Genomic DNA, 27,654 nt, shown 5'->3' on the forward strand with positions numbered 1-27,654 from the left:
CAGCAGGTTGAAATAAGCATGTGCTTCAGTTCCCTAAAACAGATGTTCCTACCTTGATAAAGTGACACTAGGTCTTAGATGCTGGTTGGAAGGGGAGCAGGTTCATGTTTCATAGCTGAGTCACTCCTGTGAGTGACTTGCTCCAAACCCCCAAAAACACGAGGGGCCTGTGCTGTGACTCTCCAAGACCTCTGCTTGCCCTCACCTCCCAACCCACCACAGAGACCATCTGTGGAGATAGGGAGAGTCTACCCATCCCCAAACCCCCATTAAGGCCTACATTTCCTGGTCTGTCCCAGGAAGGGGCTGGGACTCACAGCTCATGCAGTCATGGAAATATTTATCTCTCCTCACAAGGACATACAGGATGTACTTTCACATTTCCCTGTGTCTGGTTTCTAGGACCAGGAGGGCTAGCCAGTTCCACTTCCTTCAAGTTCATGGCCCAGGTTCCTGCTGGGTGATTTCCCTTTCTCTCAATTTCTTTCTCCAGCTCTGTCTCTGCTCCTCTTATTTTTAAAACATACATATATTTGCTCCTACTCTGCCTCCATGATATGCTGGGGTATAGACAAACCATAGATGTGGTCCCAGTTTTTGAGAGTCTTGGTGGGGTACACAGACACCCAGATAAGTGTGGTTGGCACCATGTTGTGGGCATGTTTAAGGGACACAGGAGAAGGAGCTGGAGGAAGGGACACAGGAGCAGAGGAAGGACCTTCAGCTCCACTGGGAATCCCAGGGCAACCAAATTCCTTGGCTCTCTCTGCCTTGAGGAGGTTCGCGTGGTGTTCACCCTTCCCCCTCCTTCTGCCACCCAGTTCAGCAGGGCCCAATTCCCCAAGGGTCTGGGGAAACAAGACAATGTGCGAGCCGGGCGCGGTGGCTCATGCCTGTAATCCCAGCACTTTGGGAGGCCAAGTCAGGCAGATCACAATGTCAGGAGATTGAGACCATCCTGGCTAACACGGTGAAACCCCGTCTCTACTAAAAATACAAAAATTAGCTGGATGTGGTGACGAGCGCCTGTAGTCCCATCTACTCGGGAGGCTGAGGCAGGAGATTGGCATGAACCCAGGAGGGGGAGCTTGCAGTGAGCTGAGATCGCACCACTGCACTTCAGCCTGGGCAACAGAGCAAGACCCTGCCTCATAAAAAAAAAAAAAAAAAAAAAAAGACAATGTGGGAATAACCCGGGAGAAGCAAGATGCCCACCTGTGTGCCACCAAAGGACTGAGCTTATGTATACAATTTTATTCTATTCCTCTCAATTTTTGTAAGCCTCTAGCAGGCACACACCTTAGTCTCCTGAGGCAGTGCAAATGGACTCTTGGGTCCCCTCATATCCCCAGCAGCCAGCACAGGGCCCAGCACTACTGCTCAGAAAGTGTTTGTTTAAAATAAACAAAGAAGCAAGGGCTGTGCCCACTGTACAGACTATGAAACTGAGTTCCAGAGAGGGTGAATGACTGCCCTCCTCACAGGTTGCAGTGAGCCGAGATCGCACTACTTCACTCCAGCCTGGGTGACAGAGTGAGACTCTGTCTCAAAAAAAAAAAAAAAAAATTGATACTTAGTAACTGTGGAATGAATGAATGAGGCTAGGCATGGTGGCTCACACCTGTAACCCAACACTTTGGGAAGCTGAGGCAGGTGGATCACTTGAGGTTAGGTGTTCAAGACCAGCCTGGCCAACATGGTGAAACCCCGTCTACTAAAAATACAAAAATAGTCCGGCGTGGTGGCAGTTGCCTGTAATCTCAGCTACTTGGAAGGCTGAGGCAGGAGAACCGCTTGAACCCGGGAGGTGGGGTTCAAGGGATTCTCCTGCCTCTCCTTCTCACTGCAACCTCCACTTCCCGGGTTCAAGGGATTCTCCTGCCTCAGCCTCCTGAGTAGCTGGGATTACAGGAGCCATCATGCCCGGCTAATTTTTTTTTATTTTTAGTAGAGATGGGGTTACACCATGTTGGTCAGGCTGGTCTCAAACACCTGACCTCAGGTGATCCACCTGCCTTGGCCTCCCAAAGTGCTGGGATTACAGGTGTGAGTCACCATGCCCGGCCTCATGTGTTATTTTTACCTCTATTTTAGAGACGAGGAAACTGAGGCACACAGAAGTGATGTAACTTGCTTAGGGTTATCAGCTGCTAAGTTGTTGAAGAGGCATTCTAGTCCAGGGTGGCCTGAGGGTCAACCATGTGCTGTTAATCAGCTACCGGCTGTGTCCTGTGGCATGGGTCCTGGACCCGTGTGGAGGAGAGGGCCACAGCTGTTCTTGGGAACGCAGAGCTTCTGCCAGAGTCCAGCAGGCCGAATCCCCTGCATCCAGTGTGCCAAGCGTGTGTGTCTCCTGAATGGTGCCTTTCCAAATCTCTCCCCTTCCCTTTCCACCCTCCTTTTCATTTGCCCTTCTCCCCAATCCCATATAGCTGACAGACCAGCTTATGACTTTCTAACAGGTCCAGCCTGTCAGGAATGTAACAAGAGAATCGGCATGCCTTGCTTCTATGGGGTACCTGTGCACAGCTAGAGCTCTTATCGAGAGCCTGAACAGAGACCAAAAAAGAGGAAGGAGGCAATGATGACAGGCAGATTAAAGACAGAGATGGAGAGACAGGGCCGGGATAGGAAAGAGGAGCAGACTTAGAGACAGAGAGAATGCACATGCGCTTAAAATAGAGATGGCATAGATGAGAAGCAGAGTGAAAGAGATGATAAGAGATAAAAGGGAGAGAGAGAGCCTGTGGTTGCCCCACCCCATTCTTATTACAGATAGAGAAACTGAGGGTCACAGGAAGACGTAACCCTACTTCCTGGCAGATGTCTCTGTCACTTTTTCAAATACCATAATTCAGTTCCTCCCTTGTCTACAGATCCTTTTTCGTGCCCTGTGTGCCTGGCCCTGAGCAGCATGAGTTAGACTGTAACAGAGGGCTCCAGAGTATGCTAATCAGGAGAGCAAGTGGTGAGAGGAGGAGATATCAATGCAGCTGAGGACAGTATTGATCAGAAAAGGTTTCCTGGACAACATAAGATTGATGTGGGGCCACAAAGAATGTTTATAGTCAATTTTTTGAGGCATAATTTACATACAATAAGATGTACTCATTTTAGTGTACAGTTTGTTGAGTTTTGACAAATGCATACACTCATATAACCACCACCACAATCAAGATATAGAATATTTCCTTTATGCAGAAAGTTCCCTGTGCCTCTTTGCAGTCATATGTCCTCTTCCATCACCCCTGATCTGAGCTTTGCCATTAGAAATTAGCTTTGCCGGCCGGGCACAGTGGTTCATGCCTGTAATCCCAGCACTTTGGGAGGCTGAGGCGGGCGGATCATCTGAGGTCAACATGGTGAAACTCCGTGTCTACTAAAAATACAAAAATTAGCCGGGCGTGGTGACAGGCACCTATAATCCCAGCTACTTGGGAGGCTGAGGCAGGAGAATCGCTTGAACCCAGGAGGCGGAGGTTGTGGTGAGCCCAGATGGCGCCAATGCACTCCAGCCCGGGTGATAAGAGTGAAACTCTGTCTCAAAAAAAAAAAAAAAAAAAAAGCTTTGCTTTTTCTAGAGTTTCATATAAATGGAATCATACGCTAAATAGTCTTTTGTGTCTGGCCTCTTTCACTGAGCCTGTTGTTGAGGGGTCTATATTCTGGCATTTGTCACTAATTTGTTTCTTTTTTGTTGCCAAGTAGTGTTCTATTACATGAATGTACCACAATTTGTTTACCGTTCACCTGTTGATGGATAGTTGAATTGTTTGTTGTTTTTTGCTTTACAAATAAAGGTTCTATCACTATTAATGTACAGGTGTTCTTGTGGATATATATTTTTCAGCTATCTCAGTAAATGTATGTTTATAAACTGCACATTCATAGGAACTGCAAAAGAGTTCTCCAAAGTGGTTGAGTAATTTTTGCATTTCCTTCAACAATGTTGCTGGAGAACTCCAGTTGCTCCTTCACATCCTCAGCAATTCTTCGTATTGTCAGTCTTTTAAATTTTAATCATTTTAGTGGATGTGTCATGGCATCTCATTGTGGTTTTAATTTCTATTTCCTTAATACAAGTTGAAGAATCTTTTCATGATAATTTTGGCTATTTATCTTCTTTAAGGTAAAAGGATTTAAACCAGGGGATATCACAATGCTATCCAAAGTGTTCAAGATTTTGAAATAGTTCTCCCAAAGTAACACATAGTTCATTCTAGCCAGCAGGAATGGAGAAGACACTGGGGCTGAGCTGACTTGGATGTATACCAAGTGAGTGACTGGGTGAGATGAGCCTGTTTCCTCATTTTTAAAGTGGAGATCACACAAGCAGCCCGGCAGGTTATAGTGGAGGATCAAGAGACAGAACAGAGGCAGAAGCAGGAAGCAGTGCAGGCACACATGGCAGTGCCCAGGACACAGAGTCCCCTTCAAGGGCCCAGGGGTCTTGTCCACATGTATTAATGTGTACTCCTGGGCCAGGGCTCTGTCTCAGTGAGCATCAACAACTATTTGCTAGCCAGAGAACTGGTGGCTATGCACATGTTCTGTCCTTTTCTAACAGCTCTGGGAATAAAATCATTGTTGGCAGAGCTATTGGGGTTCTCTGCTCACGAGGACAGTTAAGCTTAGACACTATCTCTTCTGTAAGTCTGGAAAGCAGCTTCGGTCTTCTGTACACTTTGGTCTTCCGCATGGGTTAGGGAAAGGGAAATGGCTTTGAAACATTAAAAAGCACAAGCCGGGGGTGGTGGCTCATGCCTGTAATCCCAGAACTTTGGGAGGCTGAGATCGGCAGATCACCTGAGGTCAGGAGTTCGAGACCAGCCTGGCTAACATGGTGAAATTTCATCTCTACTAAAAATACAAAAAAGTCCGGGTGTGGTGGCTCATGCCTGTAATCCCAGCACTTTGGAAGGCCGAGGCGGGCGGATCACCTGAAATCAGGAGTTCGAGACCAGCCTGGCCAACATGGTGAAACCCTGTCTCTACTAAAAATATAAATAATTAGCCGGGTGTGGTGGTGCGCGCCTGTAGTCCCAGCTTCTTGGGAGGCTGAGGCACAAGAATTGCTTGAACTCGTGAGTCAGAGGTTGTGGTGAGCCAAAATTGTGCCATTGCACTCCAGCCTGGGTGACAGAGGGAGACTCTGTCTCAAAAAAAAAAAAAAAAAAAATTAGCTGGGTGTGGCGGCGTGCACCTGTAGTCCCAGCTACTCAGGAGGCCGAGGCAGGAGAATTGCTTGAACCCAGGAGGCAGAGGTTGCAGTGAGCCGAGATCACACCACTGTACTCCAGCCTGGGAGACAGAGTGAAACTCTGCCTCAAAAAAAAAAAAAGCACGGTGTTTTCTTAACACAATTTTACTTTGGCCTTTGCTACAGATGGGGGTTGTAAACTAGAGAAGTGGTTCTCAAATTTTGTGTGTGTGTGTCAGAAATCATCAGGAAGGCTTGTGAAAACAGATTGCTGGGCCTCACCCTCAGAGTAGTAGTAGTAGGCCTGGGGTGAGGCCTGAGAATTTGCTTTTCTAACAAGTTCCTAGGTGATGCTGACCATCCACTTTGAGAGCCACTGAGAGTGAAGTTCCTTCCATCCCTGAGAATTCTGACAGCAGTGCTGGGGTTTGGAAGCACAGACGTGACTCCCAAGCTCGGAATTCTTGAGACCTGCTTACTGATGGGGTAGGGGTTCTTCCAGGGCAAGAGACAGAGGCAAAAATGGAGAGAATAGTCCTTTGAAAGTGGAAGAGAGAAATAATGACATTGCCTCAAATTGAAATTTTCCTCATTAAAAATAATCCTTATATTAACAGTATTATGTATGGAAAATGATCACCTCTCTTCTGCAAATGAGGAAAGTGAAACTCAGAGATTAAGTAATTTGCCTGGTATCATACAGCTGGCAACTAGGGGAGCAGGGATGGGAGCTCAGGTCTGCCTGACCATTGTGCTTGCTTTGCTGCTTTCGAAGCACTGTGGCCCGAAGCCAGACTGCCCTAGGTGTGAATTTTGCCTCCACCACTTACCTGCTGGGTGTTCTCTGCAAGTTGCTCAACCTCTCTGTGCTACCTACAAAATGGAGTAGTCCCTACTTCATTAGGTTCTTGCAAGGATTAACTGAATTAATACTTATAAAGTGTCTAGGACAGTACTTGCCACACAGTAACTGCAATGTAGATTTGTTAAAAATAAACTCGGCTGCTCATCAGAGTGCATGCATGGCATCTTTCCGGAGAACAAGCTCAGGGGAGAAGCTCAGAGATAGTCCAGTACTCAGAGAGGGCAGGCAGAAACACTTGAAAAATGGTAAGAGGCTTGCTTTGGGGTTTAGGGAAACCCAACCTTTGGTGGTGGGGAACAACGGCCTCAGGGCCAGAGCCTAGCTAGGCTGTTCTTGTCCCCTGCTCTTGCTGCCCCAGTTCCAGACTCCAGACTTACCAGTCTGGGTCTCAACCTTCCCTCCCTCCTTGCCACCCCCACCCCAGGCGCTCCGGGTTTCCTGCCCGACTGGGGCCTCCGTTTGGGGCGGGTGGAGGAGGGGTGGCATTTCCTGGCTGGGCCCCGGCCTGTCACTCTCTCATGGACGCTCGGACAACTCGCTGACCGACAGGCACCAGATGCTATTTCAGGCAGCGCCCCGCTTAGCGCGCAGTTTCCGTTTTTCCACTGACCATCGGAAACAGGGGAGGGGGCGGGTGTAGACGTCATGAGCCCCCAGCCCCTGGCAGGGGTTTGGGGGATGAGGTCAGGAGTGGCTGCCTGACTGTCAGAATCTGGAGCTTGGCAGAGAACAAATGTGTGGAATTGGAGGGTTGGTGAACGTCACCTCCTCGCCCCACAGACAGAGGCCTGGGCACACCCTCTGCCATAGGGCTGAGGAACGCCTTTCCACCTGTCCATATTCCTTCACCACAGGAAAGGACACCTTCCTTGGAGGTGCTGGCTGGGGACATTTAATGCCCTGTAAAATAATCCATCAGTCTGCAGGTGTCTCAAAGGCATCTAAACTTAAGGAGTTCAAAACCAAATATATAAGCCCTCCCCATGTCCCCTCGGCCTCCAGGTTCCCCATCTCCAGGAATAACCACCACTAGCTCTGCAGGACCGCCAGAAACCCAGGGGTTTTCCTGGATTCCTTCCTCTCCCTCATCCCCCCAAACCCAATCCTTTTTTTGTTTGTTTGTTTGAGACAGAGTCTCGCTCTGTCACCAGGCTGGAGTGCAGTGGCATGATCTTGGCTCACTGCAACCTCTGCCTCCTGGGTTCAAGTGATTCTCCTGCCTCAGCCTCCTGAGTAGCTGAGACTACAGGTGTGCCCCGCCACACCCAGCTAATTTTTGTATTTTTAGTGGAGACAGGGTTTCACCATGTTGGCCAGGATGGTCTCGATCTCTTGTCCTCGTGACCCGCCTGCCTGGGCCTCCCAAAGTGCTGGGATTACAGGCATGAGCTACCATGCCTGGCCCAAATCCAATTCTTATAAACCCAGTTTTATACCCCAAATACATGTCATCTTCACTTGCCTCTTGTCATCTCTTCTGCCAGCATAGTGGTCCAAGCTCTAATCCACTTCCCCTAACCACTGCATTGGCTCCACAACTGGCCTCCCAGAGTCCTTCCCCCTCCACACTTCATCCAAAGAACTTTCTAGAAATGCAAATCTTATTCTATACAGGGTACCACCCCCACCTTCAAACCAAACAAACAAAAAAAAGTCAAAAAATCTTTTAACTTGTCCACAAGCATGCTCCAGCCATACTGGACACTTTTCTATTCTTTTCAGGAACCTACCACCCTTCTGTTCTAGCCCTTGGTCCAGCTGTTTCCTCAGCCCACCTGGAAGGTTTTGGATACTCACGCTTCTCCCCACCCCCCTTCTTCGCACCCCCAAATTTCACTGTTAGATCTCAGTCCAGGCCTCATTTTCTCAGAGAAGCAGTCCCCACCTGGGCTCTCCCATATGGGAATGGCTAGTCTGTTTTTACAGTGGCTCAGAGACATGAAATCACTTGTACAAGGGTCCCACAGCCCAGGAATGGCAGAGTTGTGTTTCAGACTCAGAATTATACGACTCTCATTTTCTATTAAGTGATGGAGCCAAGCAAAGGCCTTATGGTAGGGGGGAACTAGACTTTTTCTTAGGATGTGGGATTCTGTGAGAGTTATCTGTATCCCCATGACAGCCTGACTTCCTTCAGAGAGCACAGGAGGAACAGAGGGGACAGGCGGCACTGAATTAACTGTATCTTCTCAGAGGGTCAACCTGATGACCAAGGAGAAGCCAGATCCCAGACTGGGGCCATGCTCTCTGCTCAATCTTTGACTGGGACTCAGTTTGTTACCAGAGTAGGGGTTTTCCCCCATTTCTCAGGCTCCAAAAAAAGCTCAAAAGTGGAGATACTAGAAGGACAAATCAGCCTGGCATGGAAGGTAGAGTTGTGGACTGGGAATTGGACACCAAAGTTTGGGTCCTGGCTTTTCCTTTGGGTTACTATAAGTTTTGGCTAAGTCACATCTCTCTGTGTCTTAATTTCTTTCTCTGTGATGATAACCAGAACTCCCATGCAAGTGCATATGATGTTTTCCTGGGCTATGGACTGAGTGACGTTCCATACATTATTATCCTCACCACCACTTTTTAAGGTCATATAAGTTAGTTCTCACAACTTTGTGACGTCGACATTATCTCCCCATTTTACAAATGAGAAAACTGAGGTTCAGAGATCAGTGACTAAAATTCAAACATGTGTTCTTTCCACTCCACCATGAAAGAATGAACCCAGAGACCCTCCGTGGGCTGAGCGCATCATCCAGCTGGCACTGAACTCAGATTTCTACGCCACAGTAAAGACCTTGGTTCCAAATGAGTTGAGCCCAGGTCCCTATCCCTGGCTAGGTTTTGGCTGCCCCTCTTCATCAGCTGAGCCGCAGAGAAGACTCCGTGTCAAATTTCCTTCCAAGGCAGACTCCACCAAGCACTAGCTATGTGTCATTCGAAAAGTTACTTTGACTTTCTGTGCCTCGGTTTTCTCTTCTGTAAATTAAGGATCCAACTTCTCAGGATTGTTTGTGAAGAGTAGATTAGTTAGTATTTGCAGAATGCCTAGAACAGTGTTACAGTCGCTAGATTAAACTTTTTTTTTTAAAAAATACCATGTGGGGAGCAGTGTTCCTGGGCTCTGGGCTCAGCCTGAAACCTAGCAGAATGGGCATTTTAATGTCCCTATTGACAGGGGTTCTGCCAGGCCGCCGTAGAGCCCATGGATTTGAGCTACCGGCTCTATTTTAGAAGGGGGTGAAGAGGTAGGGAAGAGCTGGGGAGCTTTCTGGGATAGGGAGACTGCCCATTGAAATCTAGGTGTCTGGGACACTGGAGGAAGAATAAGAAAGAAACGCTGGGAGGTGACGATTTTGATATCATGGTGGTCTTCAGAGTGTTGGGGTGAGAGTCACTGAAGAAAGGTGTCTGAAAGGTTAAGGGACTGAGGTTGTGGGAAGCCGGGGTTCCTGAGAGGCCTTGGGATTCGAGATGGGGGCTGGATCTGCTGGGTCCTAGACAGCGCGTCCAACGCTCCCCGCAGCGCGTTCCGGAGCCGGTCCTAGCGCCGCTCAACCAGTCCCCACTCCCTCCGGTGAAATTGCCAAATTAAAATGAATCATTTGGCCCATAATGGCCGAGGCGCTTATCGGGGGCGGGCGGACCCGCGGCAGTGCCTTATCTCCGCGGCGCACACGGCCCCGGCGCGCCTCGGCCCATGCTAACGAGGCTTGGAACGTGAGTGGGATTAGAGCGCGTCGGTGGAGGGGCCTGGCGGGCGGGGTGCGGGCGGGGGAGCGGGGGCCGCGGGGGCCGCGGGAGGGGCCCGGCCACCGCCGCTCAGGACCGGGCCTCAAAATGGCCACACGCGTACCCCCGTAGCGGAAAAACGTGAGCATTCTGGCCTTTTTCTAGGGGAAAAGCAACCCGCGGCCTCCCACCGAATTCTTCGTCAATTTCCTCCTCTTTTTCCCCACGTCCGCAAAAGAGGTCTTCGCTCCCTTTCCCTCGGTGCCTTTCGATGGGGGTTGGGGGGGCATTTTCCACGGACGCCCCCGCCCCGGCTGCCGCCGCCCCTCCCGCCTCGGAGACTCTCTTCCTTCCTTCCCCCTTTTCCTTACGCAATATACAGAAATGCGCGAGGCTGTGGTTGGTTTTCATTTCTTCTTCGTGGTTGTGTGCATGCGGTGGGATTGTGAGAGTGCGTTCATGAGAACTGTGGGCGGCGTTGGCTGCTTCTAAGTGTGGTCTTCTTGGCGACAGGCTGTGTGTCCGAGTGTGGTGTGCCTGCGCGGTTGGGGTGTGTAGATGTGGACCCTTCGAGGCCCTTCTGCGTTTTCTTCGTTGCGTACGATTGTGCTCCGTTGGCGTTCTCAGCAGGGGTCTGGTTCTGTGTGTGGGGGTGTGTGGCCCCTGCGACTGTGTTTGGATGGTGTCATCGTTATGTCGGGCGTGTGTGATCCCGACTGTGCTGAATTGTGTGTCCGTGAGCCGCTGCGTTTGACTGATTTCGTTGTGTCCTGTTGGGCAGTGTGCGGGACTGACCAAGTCGGCTTCTGGGGCGGTGCTAGGTGGTGTTTGTTTGCTGCCCTTCTGTGGGTCTGGACCCTGTGTGGTCCTGTCCGCACTGAGTTGTATGCCTGTGTGCCTGTGTCCTTTAGAGGTGCGTTTGCAAATCGCTGGAGGCGGGAGTGGGGGGAGGGCGAGCGAGAGATCGAGGCGCTGGTGGGGGCGGCGGCATGGGGGCGGGGAGCGGGATTTCACATTTTATTCCAAATTATGATGTATTCGGGAGCCAGTTGTTGGCTTGGGTGGGCGTACAGCGCCCGGTCGGCGGCTGCTCTGCCCGGAGGCCCGCCTGTGCCTGGGTGTTTGAGGGGTTCGTTGGTGAGTGGGAGGCTCCTCCAGGCTTGAAGCTGAGCAGCGCTCGCCGAGGCCGGCGCCTTCGAGCCGGTCGCTGCGGGCTTCGGTTCCCGCTGCACTCCGGCTTCATCCATTTCTGGTCAGTTTCGTGGGTGCGGCCGCCGGGGTCCAAGGGAGAGGCCCCGAAAGGACAATGGGCACATTCACCAGGCCTCGAGCCTCGGGCGGGGACATTCGGGATCACCTCCAGGGAAGATTTTCCCGCCCCCTCTTCGGGTGAGCGATGTTGCCGCTTGGGTCTGGTGCCCGTCGCATCCGAGACCGAGGCCGAATCCGGGCTCTGGGAGGGACCGGGTTAGTGGGGCCCTAGCTCGGGTTGAAAGAATTTTGTTTTGTCAATTATTGTAATTGCTAATGCCATCACCATCACAATCGTCATCATTAACATCCTATTTTAATTAAAATAATCATCCCAGAGCGCAGCAGTTTGTCCTTCTGGCTCCTTTGGCGGTAGAACAAAGCAGCGGGTTTTTTCCCGCTACAGCCGTTTTCTAAGTTGCTGGGTTTGAGGTAGGAAGAGAAAATGGAGAGAGGCACGGACACAGAGACTTGGTCATAAGGCAAACATTAACCCCCAGCGAACACGCAGCATTAACCCCCCGCGAACGCGCCGGGAATGGATGGATTCCCCTCTTCTTTCCTCCCCTCCCCTCTTTTGGATTAGAAGAGGAGAAAGAAAATCTTCCGCATTGTATTGCAATCCGGGGAAGAATTATTCCTATATGTCCACCAAAGCTGCGGCAAATAGGAGGCCTTCGCAGTTAATCCAAGACTTCGATGTGTGATCATAAGCCTGACGATTTAGGCAAAACAAATTAAACAAAATCCACTAGGAAAAAATAAAAGCAAGCTAAATCCTGCTACATCCTTGAAAATAGTATCGGGTTTGTTTTTACCTTCCTTTCCTTTTACCTTGTTTATTGCTGTAACAAATCATTAGAATTCTTCCTTACTCTGTCTAAACCCCGAAAAATCGAAAATCATTTTGTAGGGGTGGTGGAGGGGAAGGTGGGGGCCTTTTCCCCTTTCTTTCTTTCCCCCCCTTTGTTGGTCTTTATTTCCTTTTCTTTTTCTGTCTCTCTCTTCCTCTCTCTTTCTTCTTTCTCTTAATCAGTAGGGAGACGAGAAAGGACCTGAACAGATCAGATATCTCTCTCCAAGCCCCCTTCCCAACTCCATTTCTGTAGGAAAGTACAGCCCCTGAAATTGGGTTCTGGTTTCGCTTTGGGCTGGAAGTGGGAGGATGGGCGTCAGGGAGAGAATGAGGTCGGGGGGACTTCAAGGTTCTGTCCCACCGACCAGAGTCTGAAGACTATTCGCCTTTCCCAACACGGACCTCCGCCCATCCAGGCCCGGGACTATCCCTTCGCGGTGTAGCGGCAGCCGCCGGAGACCTGGCTGCGGAGGCAACCGCGTAGACACCTCCCTGCTTAGAAAACAAACACTGAACCAGACCGATCCCAGTTGGAGGGTTCGAAAATGTTCCAGACAGCCTGTCGGAGGGGTTGTTGTTGTTATTGGACTAAATAGCTATTCCTGATTGGTCATGTATAGGGTTTTTTAAGGCGGGTGGGGGGAGGAGGGGGTAGAGGGAAGGCTCCAAACACCTGCAGGTTGGGAGCGGAAAGCTGTTTGCGATTCCCTGGACTGGTTGGTCGGGGACAGGAGGTAATTCCCAGCCATTGACCCCCATTTCTCTCTCTCCCTCCCTCTTGCCCTGCCTCTTTCTCTCCACCCCTATCTTTCCTGGAAACTCGCTTTGGGCGCGGCAGATCGCCCAGGACCACACCGCAGCGTAACTGCAGGCCTCTCAGCGAAAAAGGGGGAAAGCAAAGACCCGGGTCTGCATCCTCTACCTCGGCTTCCGCCCCTCTCCGGCGGAGTGGAGATCCTATTCAGAGGGGCCGGTCTCTCTAAATATGCCCCAGGTGAGTTTTCAGGGGAATGGTGCCAGTGGAAACGGTGTCTAGGAAGGCCTTGTGTTCCGGCCTGGGGTGAGGAAGGCTCAGGACAGAGGAGATCCCATTCTCAGATTGGGGGTGGGGGGAGGGGAGGACCAGCCAGAGCTTGGAATCGGGATCTGACTGCTGCTAGCTGCCTCTGTGGCCTCCAGCGGCTTTTTCCCTTTTCTGTCCTGGGTAAAACCAGCTAGTTGGACTTAGTCGTCCAGGCCGTTCCCATTGGTCCCGGTTCTGTGGACGTTTCGCAAGGCCGGTAACTTTGGGGCGGCTGTATCCGGGTGGTGCAGACTGTGCCTGGAGCTCCCGCAGGAAGAAGGCGGCAGCCTTCCTGGCTAGTGCAGTCCTAGCTCGAGTGGGCCCTGATCCCGGGCCTGAGGCCTAGGGTGGGGAGGCAAGAACACCCCTCTACTCCGGTAGAGGCGAGGATGGTGGTGCTGTTCCCTGGTGGGTTTGGTACTTGTGCAGGCTTGGGGCTTCTCCAGGGTGTTGTGCTGGTGTGGGCCCAGAAGAGAGACCAGAGGCTGGGTCTAAGGGCTGAGGCTGTTTTCATCTAAGAAATTCTCTGTATGGGGGATCGGGTCTGCTTGAGACCTGTCCCCAGGAAGAATCTCCTGGGGTCTTCTGTCTTGTTCTGGCACAGGTGGAAATATTCTGGCTGTCTGGCAACTGCAGATGAGGATTTCCTGTTGGGGGCTATAAGCAGGGTCTCCGTAGTACAAAGAGAGAGGAGCTGTAGTCGTCAAATACTCTAAAACGATTCAGTCTAAAATCTCCCTCCTCCTTCATTCTCCCCAAATAAAAACAAACAAAATCACTCGGGCATTCCTTTCTGTAATCCAAATCAATTGATACGGCTTAGTCGCCAACAACTATCAGTGTTTGTGAGTGGCTTCTTTGGGGCATGGACCTCTGGCTGGTGATCCTAGTTGCAGAAAAACTGGCAGGATTTTCCTAAAATGTGGGGAGGAGCTGGGAGAGGTCCTCCACAGATCCTGGGATCCAATCATATATTTCTCACAAGGAGCCTTGGAGATGGGATATTTATAGGTGTCTGGAGAGGACATTTGTGGCCAGGGTCAATTCATCTGGAATATGTACTCCCATTGCCTCTCAGGAACCCACCGCTAGAGCAGGAGCCGAAGAATTAATTGGAGGGTAAAAATGTGTCATAACAGAGCTTGAGCTCAGTCTGCAACTGCAGTGCACACTGTCACTCGGTTAGAAGCTGGGGCTTAAGCACGGGTCACTGGGCTCACACCAGTGTGTCAGGACGGAGAGCAGTGAGGTAGGGAACCAACACCTTGAAGCTTGTATGTTTCCCAGGGGTTGGTATATTTCTGGCACATTTCGCTGCTGCTGGGAGCAAGAGGACCTGGCTGATATACTTCTGGTGCATTTCCAGTGGCCTTGGTGTCTTGGTGGTTGCATTCTATGGATAGAGACCTATTGTCTCCGCCAAAATCATAAACTCACTTCCAATGAAGTGTCAGGGACCTACTGCCTTTACAGCTTGTATACACCAGGACTTAGGGAATTTTGTGGTTTCTCTGCCAGATCTGGGGGGCTGGCATTCCCAGAGAAGGTGTACAGCAGTCTGAATCTTGACTCTCTGTCATCCTGGGTATCTAGTGGCAATTGAGCTAAGCTCCAGAGGAGGCTGCAGTTGATCCATTCTCCCTTATAGGGTGGGAGGGATGTTTCCTAGGATGACTCCTGTCCAGAGCATTGTAGTGGCAGTATGGGAGCTCAATGGCTGCTACGTATGATTAGATGGACTCTGCATGGGGCTAAATTGTTTTTTTGTATTTGTTTTCTTCTTTTAAATACCCAGTTATATAATTCAGAGAGCAGAAAGTTTATTTTAAACAACTTATGTGGTGTTGATCATATATGTACAACTCACAACTCACAAACTCTGGTCTGGCCCTTGAGTCTCCTGATTTTTCTGTTTTGGTTCTTGCTGGTGCCTGGCTCTATCTGGATGAAGCCAGGTGATGGAAGAGCCCCAGCACACCTGTGGGAAGTAGAGTGGCTATGGTCATCTTGGAGTATGCTTGTGGGAGCACAGGGTGGTTTCACTGCTCTGGGAATATGGGAGGGTAGAGCAAAGTGAGATTACTGCTGTGGTCTGGCTCTCTCACAAATAGGATGTGAGTGACTTAACATTGGGCCAGGCAGTTTTCTCACTGGCCCTTTCTCCTTGTTAATAATGTTTACTTGAACGTTTGCACAGCACTTTCAAATGCATAAAGGAGGTATTCTTCCCATTTCCCAAAGAACACCAAGGCAGGAGGTGGTGGTGAGGGGGACTGGAAGAGTTCAAGGGCCTCATGACATCCTGTCCTGCCCTTGGATGGGAGTCCAGACCCCATTGGCCTCAGGGAACCCTTCAAATGCCCAGCTCCATTCTACCTCAGCCAGGCCTCTCTTTGAGACTCGACCTCACTTCAGAGTCCAGCTGAGCAGAGCGAGGTGGACTGTGCAGGGAGGTTGGGCCAGCACCATCTTCTTCCCTTGGCGACCTCTCATCTCTGTCTAAGTGGGAGTAAAGATCCGCTGGGCGGGCACAGGACTCACAGTGGATTTGCTCAGTGTAGACAGACACTCCCTCACTCCCCAGCGGGGGTGAATGTGTGTGTGTGTGTGGAGGGAGCTGGTTCCTCGGGATTATTCTCTGCCAGCTCTAGCGGAGTGGATCCCAGTCCCCGTAGCCTCCACTTTCTAATTCCCTACTTCCACCCGCACCGGGTTTCTGGGTGTGTGCCTGTAGGTGGGCTGGGGATATTGCCGAGAGGCCAAGGGAGGTTCCCAAAGCAACGAACCCCTGCCTGACAGATTCCCCGCTAAAACCAAAGAGCACGATCCGGAATTTGTTCCCTCCTCTTCCCCTTCGGCCTGAGAAAGGGGACAGAGTAATCTCTTTCTTGCCTCCTTGTACATTTCCTTCCTCCTGATTTCCCCTTCTGTGTTTCTGTCGCTGGCTGTATTCCTTTTCTTCCAGTGTCTCTGTCGTCTTCCTCCATCTCTGTCCTTTTGGCCCTCAGTCTCTGTGTCTCCCAGGCACCCCTCCCTTCTCCCAATCCAGAGACACTTTCCCTCCCACCCTAGCCCCACCCGGCCTCCCGCCCTAGCCCCACGTGGCGCTAACTTTGTCTGCCTCTTCTCACGTCTCGGTGCGTGAGTTCCTCTCTCTGCCCTTCTCCCCTTTACCCCAGCCCACGTCGGTGGGTCAGGGGCGGTCGTCAGAGCGGGCATCCGCTTGTCTGTCTGTCTGCCCGCAGGATGACCGAGCGGCCGCCGAGCGAGGCGGCTCGCAGTGACCCCCAGCTAGAGGGACGGGACGCGGCCGAGGCCGGCATGGCCCCCCCGCACCTGGTCCTGCTGAACGGCGTCGCCAAGGAGACGAGCCGGGCGGCCCCAGCGGAGCCCCCAGTCATCGAACTGGGCGCGCGCGGAGGCCCGGGGGGCGGCCCTGCCGGTGGGGGCGGCGCCGCGAGAGACTTAAAGGGCCGCGACGCGGCGACGGCCGAAGCGCGCCATCGGGTGCCCACCACCGAGCTGTGCAGACCTCCCGGGCCCGCCCCGGCCCCCGCGCCCGCCTCGGTCACAGCGGAGCTGCCCGGCGACGGCCGCATGGTGCAGCTGAGTCCTCCCGCGCTGGCTGCCCCCGCCGCCCCCGGCCGCGCTCTGCTCTACAGCCTCAGCCAGCCGCTGGCCTCGCTCGGCAGGTCAGGGGCCAAGGGCAAGGGGCTGGGCGGGAGGGGCGGGTGCGCAGGGCGACCACCCCCACTGGGGTTTCCCTTCTGCACATCGGAGGCGGCCTGCCCTGGGGGCCGAGCGGGTGGAGCGCAGGGAGAGGAGGTCGTTTTAAACCCAGGGGCTCTAGAGCCCCAAGCTGGAGCCCCCGAGTGAGTGCCAGTGAGGGAGGGGCCTTCTGTGAGAGACAGTGTGCGTGAGGCTGCGGGGTGCATGGCAGTGTGGAAACCGAAAGGAGGGCGTGGACACCTTCGGGGCTGCAGGCGTGTGGCTGGTGTGCTGGGTGGTGGTGTCGTGGGGGACGGAGAGGAAGGAGTCCCCTGAGCGTGGGTACCAGGAAAGAGTGTGCCTGCATGTGCTTTGCTGTGAGCAGAGGTAGATGTTTGTGGCTGAGGGTGTGAAATTCATTCGGAAGCTCAGCGCTAGCTGGACAGGCAAGAGATAAGGATCTGAGGGTGGTGGCAGAGGCACCCTCTCCCGAATCTTTGCTGGAGGGCTCGCCTGAGGACTAATCTGTCCCTCCACTCCCAGCCCCTCTGCTCCTAGCCGTGGTCTCTGGCCCCAGGCTGTACTCCGGTTGGTGTCAGGGCATCCGTTTCCCTGCTGGGGCTACTGTGATGATGACGGAGAGAAGCGGTAGGGTTGGAATAGAAACCGGAAGATGGGGCAGGGATAGAGTGTGGGACAGTCAGTGAGTCTGGCGGGCACCCGAGACAGAGCTATGGGGAGCTTAGAGTGGGTGAGGGCAGAGAGCTAGGCGGAGCATTTCAGCGGAGGGGAGTCAGGGTTTCCTGTCTGTTGTGTATCCACAGCCCCTTATGGGTGGGGTGAGGTGGGGAGAGGGGACAGTGTGCCCCTTTGTGGTGACCAAGATGCACACCATCAGGTGTGAAGGTTACATTTGCCCGAGTGGGCACGTGTTTGGGAGTGGAGGTGTGTGTGGATTGTGTGCTTGTTTCCGGGGCGGGAGAATGGAGAGTGTTTCTATCTGTGAAGTGTGTGTGTGTGTGTGTGTGTGTGTTCATTTTTGTGTTTGTTCCATGTGTTATTCACCTCTGCTTCTGCCTATGTGCCTGTGTGTTTGTGTGGAGGGATGTGTGGTTAGGTGTCTCTTCCTCCTTTTGCTTGTTTCATGACAGACAGAGTGAGGGCATTCCATGTGTATGTGTGTGTGTGTGTGTCTGTGTGTGCCTATTCCCAGCTCAAGTGTGAAGGGAGCAGGGTTGCCCAGATGTGGGGGGCTCAAGACATGTGGGGAGGATCTCTAAGGAGCCTCTTTCTCCCCTCCCCTCAACATGGCATCTTGTGATCTGCCCGTTCCCTCCCACAGCGGGTTCTTTGGGGAGCCAGATGCCTTCCCTATGTTCACCACCAACAATCGAGTGAAGAGAAGACCTTCCCCCTATGAGATGGAGATTACTGATGGTGAGTCTGCCCCACCCCACCGTTGTACCTGCCCCTCACGCTGATTAGAGCCCTTTGCAGTAGGGAACATCTGGGACTACTCCGTAGGTGTCTCACAAAGATGGGCGGGCCACTTTCGAAGCCCAAACTGCCTAAGCCCTTCACCCTGCAGCTGAGCTAGGGCCAGGTAAAGTCCTGGGTGGGGCTAGCAGGACCACACTCACAGTCCTGCAAAGAGGAGACATGGGAGAGAGACACATAATGGCGCTTAGCCCAAACCTCTGGAGTTAGTTCCAGTCCCCAGTCCAGGCTCCATTCCTACACTTTGGCAAGGATCCCAAGTGAGCACAGAATCACACAGTGTCCCCCGACCCCCCATTCTAGGCACGGACCCTCAGGGATTCCCTGCACTTCCTCCCAAGTCTTCCTTAGAGTCTAGAGTCTGCTTCCTCCCTGCAATGGAGTCATCAAGGGTTTTCTCCAAGGTCCCTACACAGTAGGCTCCCCTTGTCTCCCGTTAACACATTCTGGTCTTAGACCTGGAGTTCCCTTCCTGACATCATGGATTCTAGTTTGCCCCCTGGATTCCCCGAGAAGGGCCTTGGCACTGCTCCTTTGAGGTACTTGAATATTCCCTGAACTTGCAGGGATGGTTTGGATAAATGGGAGATTTGGAAGACCCTCGCCATCTTCCCAAGGTTGACCTTGTATAGTAGATTGGTCCCAGCACCAGGGGTAGGAGAGCAGGCACTTCAGACCTGAGGGACTTTGAGCCAGACCCAGATGCCCCCAGAACTTTAGCTTGGCTGTGGCCTGGGGCTCCTGTAGGAAGGCTGCCCAAAGCCTCAGAGCAAGGCTGGGATTTATGCTCCAAACTGGTGGGAGGAATATGAGTATGGAGCTGGAGCCTCTGGAGTGGAGCCCTCTGTGGTGTTCTGGAGAGGAGTGGGGCTGGGGTCTGCACAACAGAAAAGACTTCAAAAGACCCAAGCAGCCTGGGGCACAGGTGTGCAGGGCTGAGAGGCAGGGGTGCCTTGCTGCTAGATTAGAGAGGAGTTCTCTAGTCTAAGAGAGGTGGGTGTACCAAACAGGAAGAAGACAGGACCAGTCCTGCAGTTCCCCGTCCTGCAGTTCCCCAGGGACGAGACATTTTCTACAATAGGCAGAAGAGGCAGAGCATAGGGGTGAGGGTTTGTGGGGTGTGCAGGAGTGTAGGGCAGTCATTACCCATAAGAGTTGGCAATATTTACTGAGCACCTACTCAGTGCTGGGCAGAGAGAGGCAGAGAACATCAGGAGGGGTAGACAGACTCAGGAAAGAGGAAGGTGAGGAGAGGGGGTGGTTCTCTGGAAAAAAACCAGAGAGGAATAGGCAGACATGTAGGTGAAGGGTAGGGTATGGGTGTGCAGGATGTGTCTAGGGGACACTGAAATTAGAGATTGAACCTAAAAGGAGTCCATAGAAGTAGAACTAATGCAAGATCTAGAGTTAGGACTTGATGTGGATTCCTGTTGCTGAATTGCTACTACCATGTATTGGACACCTACTATGTGCCATGGACTATGTGTGCTTGATTTCTGTTTATTCCTTACCACAAGCTCAAGAGGGCAATATTATTGTTTTCATCTCACAGATAAGGAAATTGAGGCTTAGAGAGGTTACGCAGCTTGATCAAGGTCACACAGCTAAGTCCTGGGTCACACAGCTAAGTCGTGGAGCACCCTCATAACACTGGTCTTAAGCTTTGGAATAAGTCCTGACCACTTCCCCACCATCTCCCCTTCTGGATGTAGTCTAGCTCCAGCTGTGCAGCAGTCATAAGTACCCCCTCCCCAACTAGGAGCTCCCTCAAGATCACCAGCATTAGCCATGGTGGAGGGACCGTCCTCCCTATGTCACTGCTGAGGGATGCTCTCTGTCTGGCCTGGAGGCCTGAAGGCAGCAAGTAATTTCCTCAGAGGCAGCCCAGGGTAGAACTGCCCTGCAGTTGTGCTGTGTTTTTCCCAGGCTGGGTCTGGCCTTTGGCAAACAGGCAGCTGGGCTAGGGCCTGCTATGGTTTGGAAAGGCAGCTTCAGAGGTACCTTGGGCAGGGGATGGCGATCCTTCCCAGTAAAAGTGTGTGTATGTGTGTGCATGTGTGCACCCACACATGCATGTGCATGCCTGTGTGCGTGTAGGAGAGAGAAAGAGATGATCAGGCAGTAAGTGTGGCATGGATGAGCTGATTCACAGACTGACCACTGAGGTGAGGTCTGCTTCCATCCCAGCCTCAGTCTCCTTAGCTATAAAATGGGCAGTGGGACTTAGGTGAGGTCTTAGCTCTTCTCCTCTACCCTGGTTTTCACACTCTGAGGTCTGGTTCCAGGGGTTACTAGAAGAGGGAAAATAAATATCCCAGGGCTGGCAGTTCCTTCAGTGCTCAGAGCTTCCTGGACTATGTGACCCTGGCTTGTGCCTCGATGTTAGGGAGAGAAGCAGTCTCCTCAGCCCAGAAGTTCAAGAGCACGAGTAGGACCCTTCACTGTCTTCCCCTGGCTTTACAAATCCCAAGTCAGTCTTGACCACAGCACAGTGCTTTGCACATCATAAGTGCCCTAGACATGTGTGCTGGTATCCGCCACTGCTCCATAAGTCTTTATACATGGAATGTTAGTGACTATTGGGCCAAGCCATAGTCAGTGCATTGTAGACATGAGGAGACTGAGGCAGCCTTCAGAAGCCTGTCTAGAGCTATAGGCCATGGCTGTGCATAGCTGTGTCTTCACTTCTCTCCTGGGTATGAGAGCCTTTCTGCATCGATCTCTGCTCTCCCCTCCATTCCCCACCTGCCACCATGATGGGTCAGTTAGCAGACATTTTCTAAGCCCCTACTCTGTGCTTTCCATCACCCTTAGGATAAAGTCCCCCCACCTTACTGCAGGGCCCTGTGGAGTCTGGACCCTGCCTACTCTGATCTTGTGCACAGGACTCCAGCCAGCCTGGCTTCAGGCCTTGTCTAGTGCAGGGCCTGTGCATTCCCTCGGCTTGGATACTCTTCTTCCTCTCCCCTTCCTGTGCCTGTCTGGTTCTTCACAGCCTCAGAAAAGCCTTCCCAGCCACTGGAGCTAAACATGGAGCTTCTTTTCATTACAATTCAGCCCTGGTTTGTTTGTTTTTTAATATTTGTTTCCCCATTAAAATGTAAGCTCCGTGAGGGCAGGCACTCGATTTAGTTCACCATTATTCCTCAGTGCCTAGCACAGTGCCTGGTTGTTAGCAAAAAACTGATACATGGATAATAATAGCTAACATTTATTGACTGCTAAGCTGAGGCAGGCATTGTCTTAAGTTCTTTACCTGTATTAGGTACTAGACCCATGTAACAACTCATGACTTAGTATTACCTCCATTTTGTAGGTGATGAAGCCAAGGCACTTCACAAGTTTTTATGTCACTTGCCCAGAGTCATTCATTTAGGTAGGGGTAGTCAAATAGGAATGGAGTCTGTCTCCTTAGACATAGCTGTAAGGCCTCTTGGCACAAGTGGATGGATGAATGAATAACATACGGTCCCTGTCCTCAAATATGTCACAGCCCAGGGAGGGAGACAAACACAGAAACATAAGTAATGATCAAGAATGATGAAACTCCAGGGATTGCGGTATCGTGGTGGTTGGTTAGATCTGTCTGGAGGGGTTGAGGAAGTTCCCATAGAGGAGGAAGCACAGGAACTTGAATTTGAAGGGTGGATGTTTTCTAAGTAAAAGGAAAGTAGGCATTCTAGGTTTCCCAAGTTTCCCAATGGATGGAGATGCCTTTGGGGAAGGAATCTCAAGCCCATTCTCCTACCTCTTGTCCTCCTAATCTCTAGGTCCCCACACCAAAGTTGTGCGGCGTATCTTCACCAACAGCCGGGAGCGATGGCGGCAGCAGAATGTGAACGGGGCCTTTGCCGAGCTCCGCAAGCTGATCCCCACACATCCCCCGGACAAGAAGCTCAGCAAGAATGAGATCCTCCGCCTGGCCATGAAGTATATCAACTTCTTGGCCAAGCTGCTCAATGACCAGGAGGAGGAGGGCACCCAGCGGGCCAAGCCTGGCAAGGACCCTGTGGTGGGGGCTGGTGGGGGTGGAGGTGGGGGAGGGGGCGGCGCGCCCCCAGATGACCTCCTGCAAGACGTGCTTTCCCCCAACTCCAGCTGCGGCAGCTCCCTGGATGGGGCAGCCAGCCCGGACAGCTACACGGAGGAGCCCGCGCCCAAGCACACGGCCCGCAGCCTCCATCCTGCCATGCTGCCTGCCGCCGATGGAGCCGGCCCTCGGTGATGGGTCTGGGCCACCAGGATCAGCCGGGAGGGCGTCCTTAGGCTGCTGGGATGGTGGGCTTCAGGGCAGGTGGGATGAGAATTGGGCGGCTCTGAAGCAAGGCGGTGGACTTGAACTTTCCTGGATGTCTGAACTTTGGGAAGCCTTTACTGACCCCGGGGCTGGCTTTTCTGTTTCCTGTACCAGTAGGAGAACAGAAAAATGGAGCAAAGTGGTAGGTACTTTTTGTGAAGACGGCACGGTCTTCCCTCTTCCCTCAGTCCCAAATCCTTCCCAAGTAAGAGGCTGGAGTTGTCACTGCTTTTGGCCTGGAGTTTGGGATCCCTGTCTTTCCTAAGACCTGGGGTTGTCAGCTCTCATCTGAGGCATCCAGCAGTCTCTGCCTTGCCTTTAGCCCCTCCCAAGCCGGCTGGGGTGGCCCGTGTGGCTACTTCTGTCCATATTTATAGGTACCCAATAGCTGCCCATTTCATGAGCCCCATCTTCACCCAGGCCTATGTTGATCCATCCAGCTTGCCAGATGCTGCAGAGTCACAAGCCTCGAGGTGCCTTCTTCAGGGCCTGGTTGAAGAAGATGATCAGTGGACAGTCTGCTCTAGATGAGCTGGGCCAGAGGGTCAGGAAACCCAGTTGCCCTTACTTCTTGCCCTGGGGATCGGAGTTCTGCTTTCTCCCCAATGAGACTTGCCTTCCTAAGCCTGTGGCTGTGGAGACCATGTCTGCAGCCCTGAGAAAGCCCTGTCGGGCTTTGTGTGAAGGCAGAGAAAAGGACAATGATAGTAGAGTGATATGGAGCAAGAGATATTTTGGGCATGTGGGCTTCAACTCCTCCACATCACTGTTCATGCTGGCGAGTGAGTGCCAGTGTGCTGATGGGCTTATGCTGGTGCTGAGTAGATGCGCAGCCCCATCTGTGCATTCTCCTGGATGCTCAGAGGGATTTCTTTGCTGTAAGATGTCTGCTTGCTGATGGTCTGGTTTGTGTTCCGAATTGAGCACAAACTCTGTCCTATGAATGCTTTGCATTTGGAATTTTTGCTTGACTTCAGTTATTGGTGGAATCTTTATCTCTCAATAGGACCAGGATCCAGCCTCACTTCTAGGGTATGGGAAATCCAATCAGAGACCAGGCCCTGGCTAAGACCCAAACATATGCACATTCACTTAGCAGAACCTTAAACACCCCTCAGTTGTGCAGCTTTTGGTCATCAAGGGTGTGTCTGGGAGGTTGGTTTAATGCACTAGAAGTGCTCCCCTCTGAAAGTTGTACATGAAATTTTTGTAAATCACATCCTTATCCTTCATCTTTTAAAGAAATAACCACTGCAAGTCCTTTTGTAAAGTGGAATCCTTTTGTAGAATGAACCACTGCCCCTTCATTGATTTCCTGTGTCAATCCAGATGGTGGGATGTGGTTTTCTTAAGGTGAGGCCTGTCTGTGACCTGCATCTAAGCCCATGGGACAAACTGCACAGAAGTCCTGTATGTCTGTCATTGTACCCTTAAGTCACCCTAGCCGTCTCCCTCTAGGCTCTGCCTTCGAGGTCAGAGGAGAGATAACCTGTGGCCCTGTCCTGTCATGCAAGAACTCATCACTGTGGCTGTCTGGAAAGCCCCCTTATAGTTTGGGCTTCAGCCCAGTGGCTTGTCCTCACCATCATGGGGCCCTAATTCAGCCATGTGCAGACAGAGAATATGTCTGTTCCCTTCCCCTTCCTTTTAAGTAAGGTCCAATTCTTGAGCTTGGGGCAACATTGTTCACCTCTGTAGCACTCAGGCTCTCCATTCAATTTCAGGCTCCCCAGATCATGTTTTGGTGAAAGTTAGGGTTGGTTCCTTTCCAACGTTTGGAAGATCCTGTGAGGGGCCCCATCTGTCTAAAGATAGAGTCATTGCTGTAGGATCTAAGGCTGTTTGCTTCACAGTGGATTTGCTAGTTAGGAATGAGAAGTAGCCACAGTATGGACGGGTGGATGGGTTTTATGAGATGGATCACATATTTTATTAAGAACTCAAACTTCTGGCTCCCTCTTCTTTCAGGCTTGCCATGTGACTCTGGCTTGGCCTATCTCCTAGGGCTATGGTGTGGACTGAATGGAATCATGAAAGTAGACAGTTTTGAGAACTTAAAGAGCTTTTTCTTTTCCCTCAATCTCAACCCTGCGGTGGGGTTTTGCAGCCTGGGTCCACGACCTAGGCAGTGGGCCGGTGTGCCTGACTGCCCAGCATTTGGGTAATTCAGATTGTAAACCACTTTGGCCTGAGTTATCGAGATTGTCCTCATTTCTCCAGATATCTTTTTTTTTTTTTTTTTTTTTGTGAGAGACAGTGTCTTGTTCTGTCACTCAGGCTGGAGTATAGTGGTGCCATCATTGCTGTCTGCAACCTTGAACTCTGGGCTCAAGCAATCCTCTCACCTCAGCCTCCTGAGTAGGGAGGACCACAGGTGTGAGCCACCACACGTGGCTAATTTTTACTTTTTTTTTTTTGGTAGAGATGGAGTCTCGCTATATTGCCTAGGCTGGTCTTGAAGTCCTGGCTTCAAGCAATTCTCCTGCCTTTGCCTCCAGAAGCACTGGGATCACAGGTGTGAGCCATTGCACCCAGCCCAGATTGTCTTAATTTCTGTCTTGTTCCAAGGCCAGGGACAGTAATAAGAATGAAAAAAGAGATATGGGAACACTGGCAGACTGTGTAAAATGTAATGCAACTACCCAAAACAAGCCTGGTAGGAAAGGGCAAGGCTTTAGGTCTTTGTAAGAACTAAAGAAGATCTGTAATTTTTATTTTCACCCTCTGTACCCCATGACCTTATCCTTCCTCTCATTCCTTGTTACCCAAGAAAAACTGGCAACATTCCAAGAATAGCATCTGTACAAAGGGGAAAGAACATAAAGGTAAAACAAAACAAAACAACATTTTGAGAACAAAGATGACCATAACCACTGAAGGGAATCACATCTTTTAAGACAAATTCATATTCTTTTATTTGTTATGGCGGATGACAAGATGGTACAACCTTTATTCTTTTCCAAAATAAAACAAAGGGCACAGCATCTATAGTCAGCCGACAACTATTTCGGCCTTTTGGGGGTGGGTCTGGCCGTACTTGTGATTTCGATGGTACGTGACCCTCTGCTGAAGACTTGCCCCCTGCCCGTGTACATAGTGCATTGTTTCGGTGGGCGGGCCCAGCACTTTCCGTCAATGTTGTACTGTATGTGATGAATTGCGTTGGTCTCTGCATTTTTCTGCAGAAGAGGAGTAACCGCTCCAGGTACCTTGACCTTTGTACAGCCCAGAGGCCAACACTGTGGGTGTGTGACTCTTTAGCAAAAAAAAAAACCCATGTGGTGATGATGTGTGTATATATATAAGGATATATCGGGAAGATTTCTAAATAAAAGTTTTACAAAGGGGCCTTAGGACTCTGTGCTTGCATTGCACCCCTAGGCCTGAGACTTGGGATATTGAAAGAAAAGTCATGGCGAGAACCTGTTTCTCCTGACATGGGGAGCCTCCAAGACTGAGCTGTAGTCTTAGGAAGTGGGATTCCGCCCTCAACCCTGAAGGCAGGCCTGGTGGGGAGGAGACAGCCTTCCTCCACAGGGTTTCCATTCTTTCCCTCCACAGGCCTCATAGAGGGGGCCTGTCCCCTCAGCTTCGTGCACCCATGCTTGTAGCTCAGGAAGCCCCAGCAGACATCCCCTCTTTGTGTTGGGGTGAGCTTCCATGGCTGGGACAGTTGTATGTATCCTAGGTTCAGGACAGATTAAGGCCATACCATAGGAGGGCCCCAGGTTCCCTGATGACTCAACGGCTGCAGCGGCGGCTGCAGCGCTTATGCCTGGCTCTTGAGGATTGGGGACTCAGAGATGAAGTCTGAAGGTAATGGAAGTCGAGAGCGGAGGCTCTGTGGCAGGCTCCATATCATCTGGGAGGACTTCCCTGGAGGCTCAGGAATGGGAATGTGGTTTAGATGATACAACCCTTATTCTTTTCCAAAAATAAAACAAAGGGCACAGCACCTGGGTCTGAGGGAAGCCACTGCCTGTGGACCATTTGATCCTCAGGGATTTCAGTAGGTCACGCAGGCACTTCTAATGAAGTATCATGCCTTCCTTTCTTTCTTTCATTTATTTATATATTTTTTCAAGATATGGGATCTTGCTTCTTCTAGCCTTTTACCCAGGCTGATCTTGAACTGAGCTCAGGAGTTCAAGGGTCATCAAGGTGAAAAAGAAACAAAAGGTGCAAAAACCAGAAGGTTTTTGTCTCAGTCCCTTGAGTAGTTAGGACTAGAGCATGTAGAACTGGCACCCTGTTTCATTTAACAAATATTTATTGAGCATTTAGTATGGGCCTGGTATTGTTCTAGGTACCGGGGATCCCACATTGAATAAAACAAAGATCCCTGTTCTTGTTCTGGTGGAGCTTAACTTCTAGCAGGGGAGACGGTAAACACACAGACACACACAACTGTAATAAATATGTTGATTCTATACTAAGTTACAAAGTGATTAGTATTAAGAAAAAAGTTGTGCCAAGAGGTGAATTCAAGGACCTCACAGATAACTCTGGCTTTTTGGGGGTGAGCCTTGTTCATCCTGCCAGGCTCTGACTTGGCTGCTCTTGTCCTCAGGGTGCTTCCAACCACAGATAGGAGGGCAGAGGCAGGGTAGTCCTTGGGGACCATGCTCTGCCCTGCAGAGAAGCTCCTTGGTTTTTGGAAGCTCCCAGGTGTGCCTCTCCCTGGCACAGGACAAGGAGGTACCTGGGATGATAGGATGGTGAGATTTAGCCGTGGGGTGAGCTGGCTGTGGATCTCAGCAGTGGTGGTGGTGGCCTGGTCTGTGCTCACAGGTGAGAGGAGCAGTATGAGGAAGGGACCTGTTGTTAAGGGCTTGAGGGAGAGAAATGAGAAAGAGCAATCAGAGAGGAAGGAGAAAAACAGAGAGTGTGCTGTTTTAGAGACTGTGGTGTTTCAGAGGAAAAGGGTGAAGGAAGTGGTTGGGCAAGTCCAGCGCGGCTGAGCGGTCAAGCAAGAAAGGCCTGAAAGTGTTGATTGGATTTAGTAATATGGAGGTCACTAGCGACTTGGATGACAGTGACACCAGGGGAGGGATAGAGGCAGAAGCCTCACTGTCCTGGACTAAAGAATGGGAAGAGAGGAGCACCGTTTCCAGAAGGATTTTTCCCAGGAGAGGGCAAGGCATTCCACGCTGAGGTCTGGAAGGGCCCGTGAACTCTGCGGCCAGCAAGG

The 27,654-nt window shown here is 51.4% G+C and overlaps 1 protein-coding gene across 8 annotated transcripts; it reads left to right on the plus strand.

Annotated features, from left to right (window-relative positions):
- Positions 1 to 10,226: 10,226 nt before the first annotated feature.
- Positions 10,227 to 25,812, plus strand: TAL1 (TAL bHLH transcription factor 1, erythroid differentiation factor). Of its 8 annotated transcripts, none has more exons than XM_054488945.2 (5): positions 10,227 to 10,704; positions 12,737 to 12,892; positions 16,207 to 16,653; positions 18,012 to 18,106; positions 21,937 to 25,812. In XM_054488945.2, the coding sequence occupies exons 3-5, from the start codon at positions 16,208 to 16,210 to the stop codon at positions 22,389 to 22,391; spliced, it is 996 nt and encodes a 331-aa protein (XP_054344920.1). In that variant the 5' UTR covers positions 10,227 to 10,704; positions 12,737 to 12,892; position 16,207; the 3' UTR covers positions 22,392 to 25,812. The 8 variants fall into 8 exon arrangements, 6 of the variants coding, with proteins under 6 accessions (XP_054344920.1, XP_054344904.1, XP_054344926.1 ...); XM_054488929.1 differs by lacking the exon at positions 10,227 to 10,704 and adding an exon at positions 11,049 to 11,180; XM_054488951.1 differs by lacking the exon at positions 10,227 to 10,704 and adding an exon at positions 12,206 to 12,468.
- The last annotated feature ends 1,842 nt before the right edge of the window (positions 25,813 to 27,654 follow it).

The sequence above is a fragment of the Pongo pygmaeus genome, chromosome 1 (genome assembly GCF_028885625.2).
Source record: "Pongo pygmaeus isolate AG05252 chromosome 1, NHGRI_mPonPyg2-v2.0_pri, whole genome shotgun sequence".
In the NCBI taxonomy this organism is placed as follows: Eukaryota; Metazoa; Chordata; class Mammalia; order Primates; family Hominidae; genus Pongo; species Pongo pygmaeus.

What these genes read in the sequence shown, in the direction of transcription:
- TAL1 (XM_054488945.2), top strand. Translation starts at nt 16,208, where the DNA reads ATGACCGAGCGGCCGCCGAGCGAGGCGGCTCGCAGTGACCCCCAGCTA. An exon ending in CCGCTGGCCTCGCTCGGCAG is followed by an intron (nt 16,654 to 18,011) that starts GTCAGGGGCCAA and finishes TCCCTCCCACAG; the next exon opens with CGGGTTCTTTGGGGAGCCAG. An exon ending in TGAGATGGAGATTACTGATG is followed by an intron (nt 18,107 to 21,936) that starts GTGAGTCTGCCC and finishes CCTAATCTCTAG; the next exon opens with GTCCCCACACCAAAGTTGTG.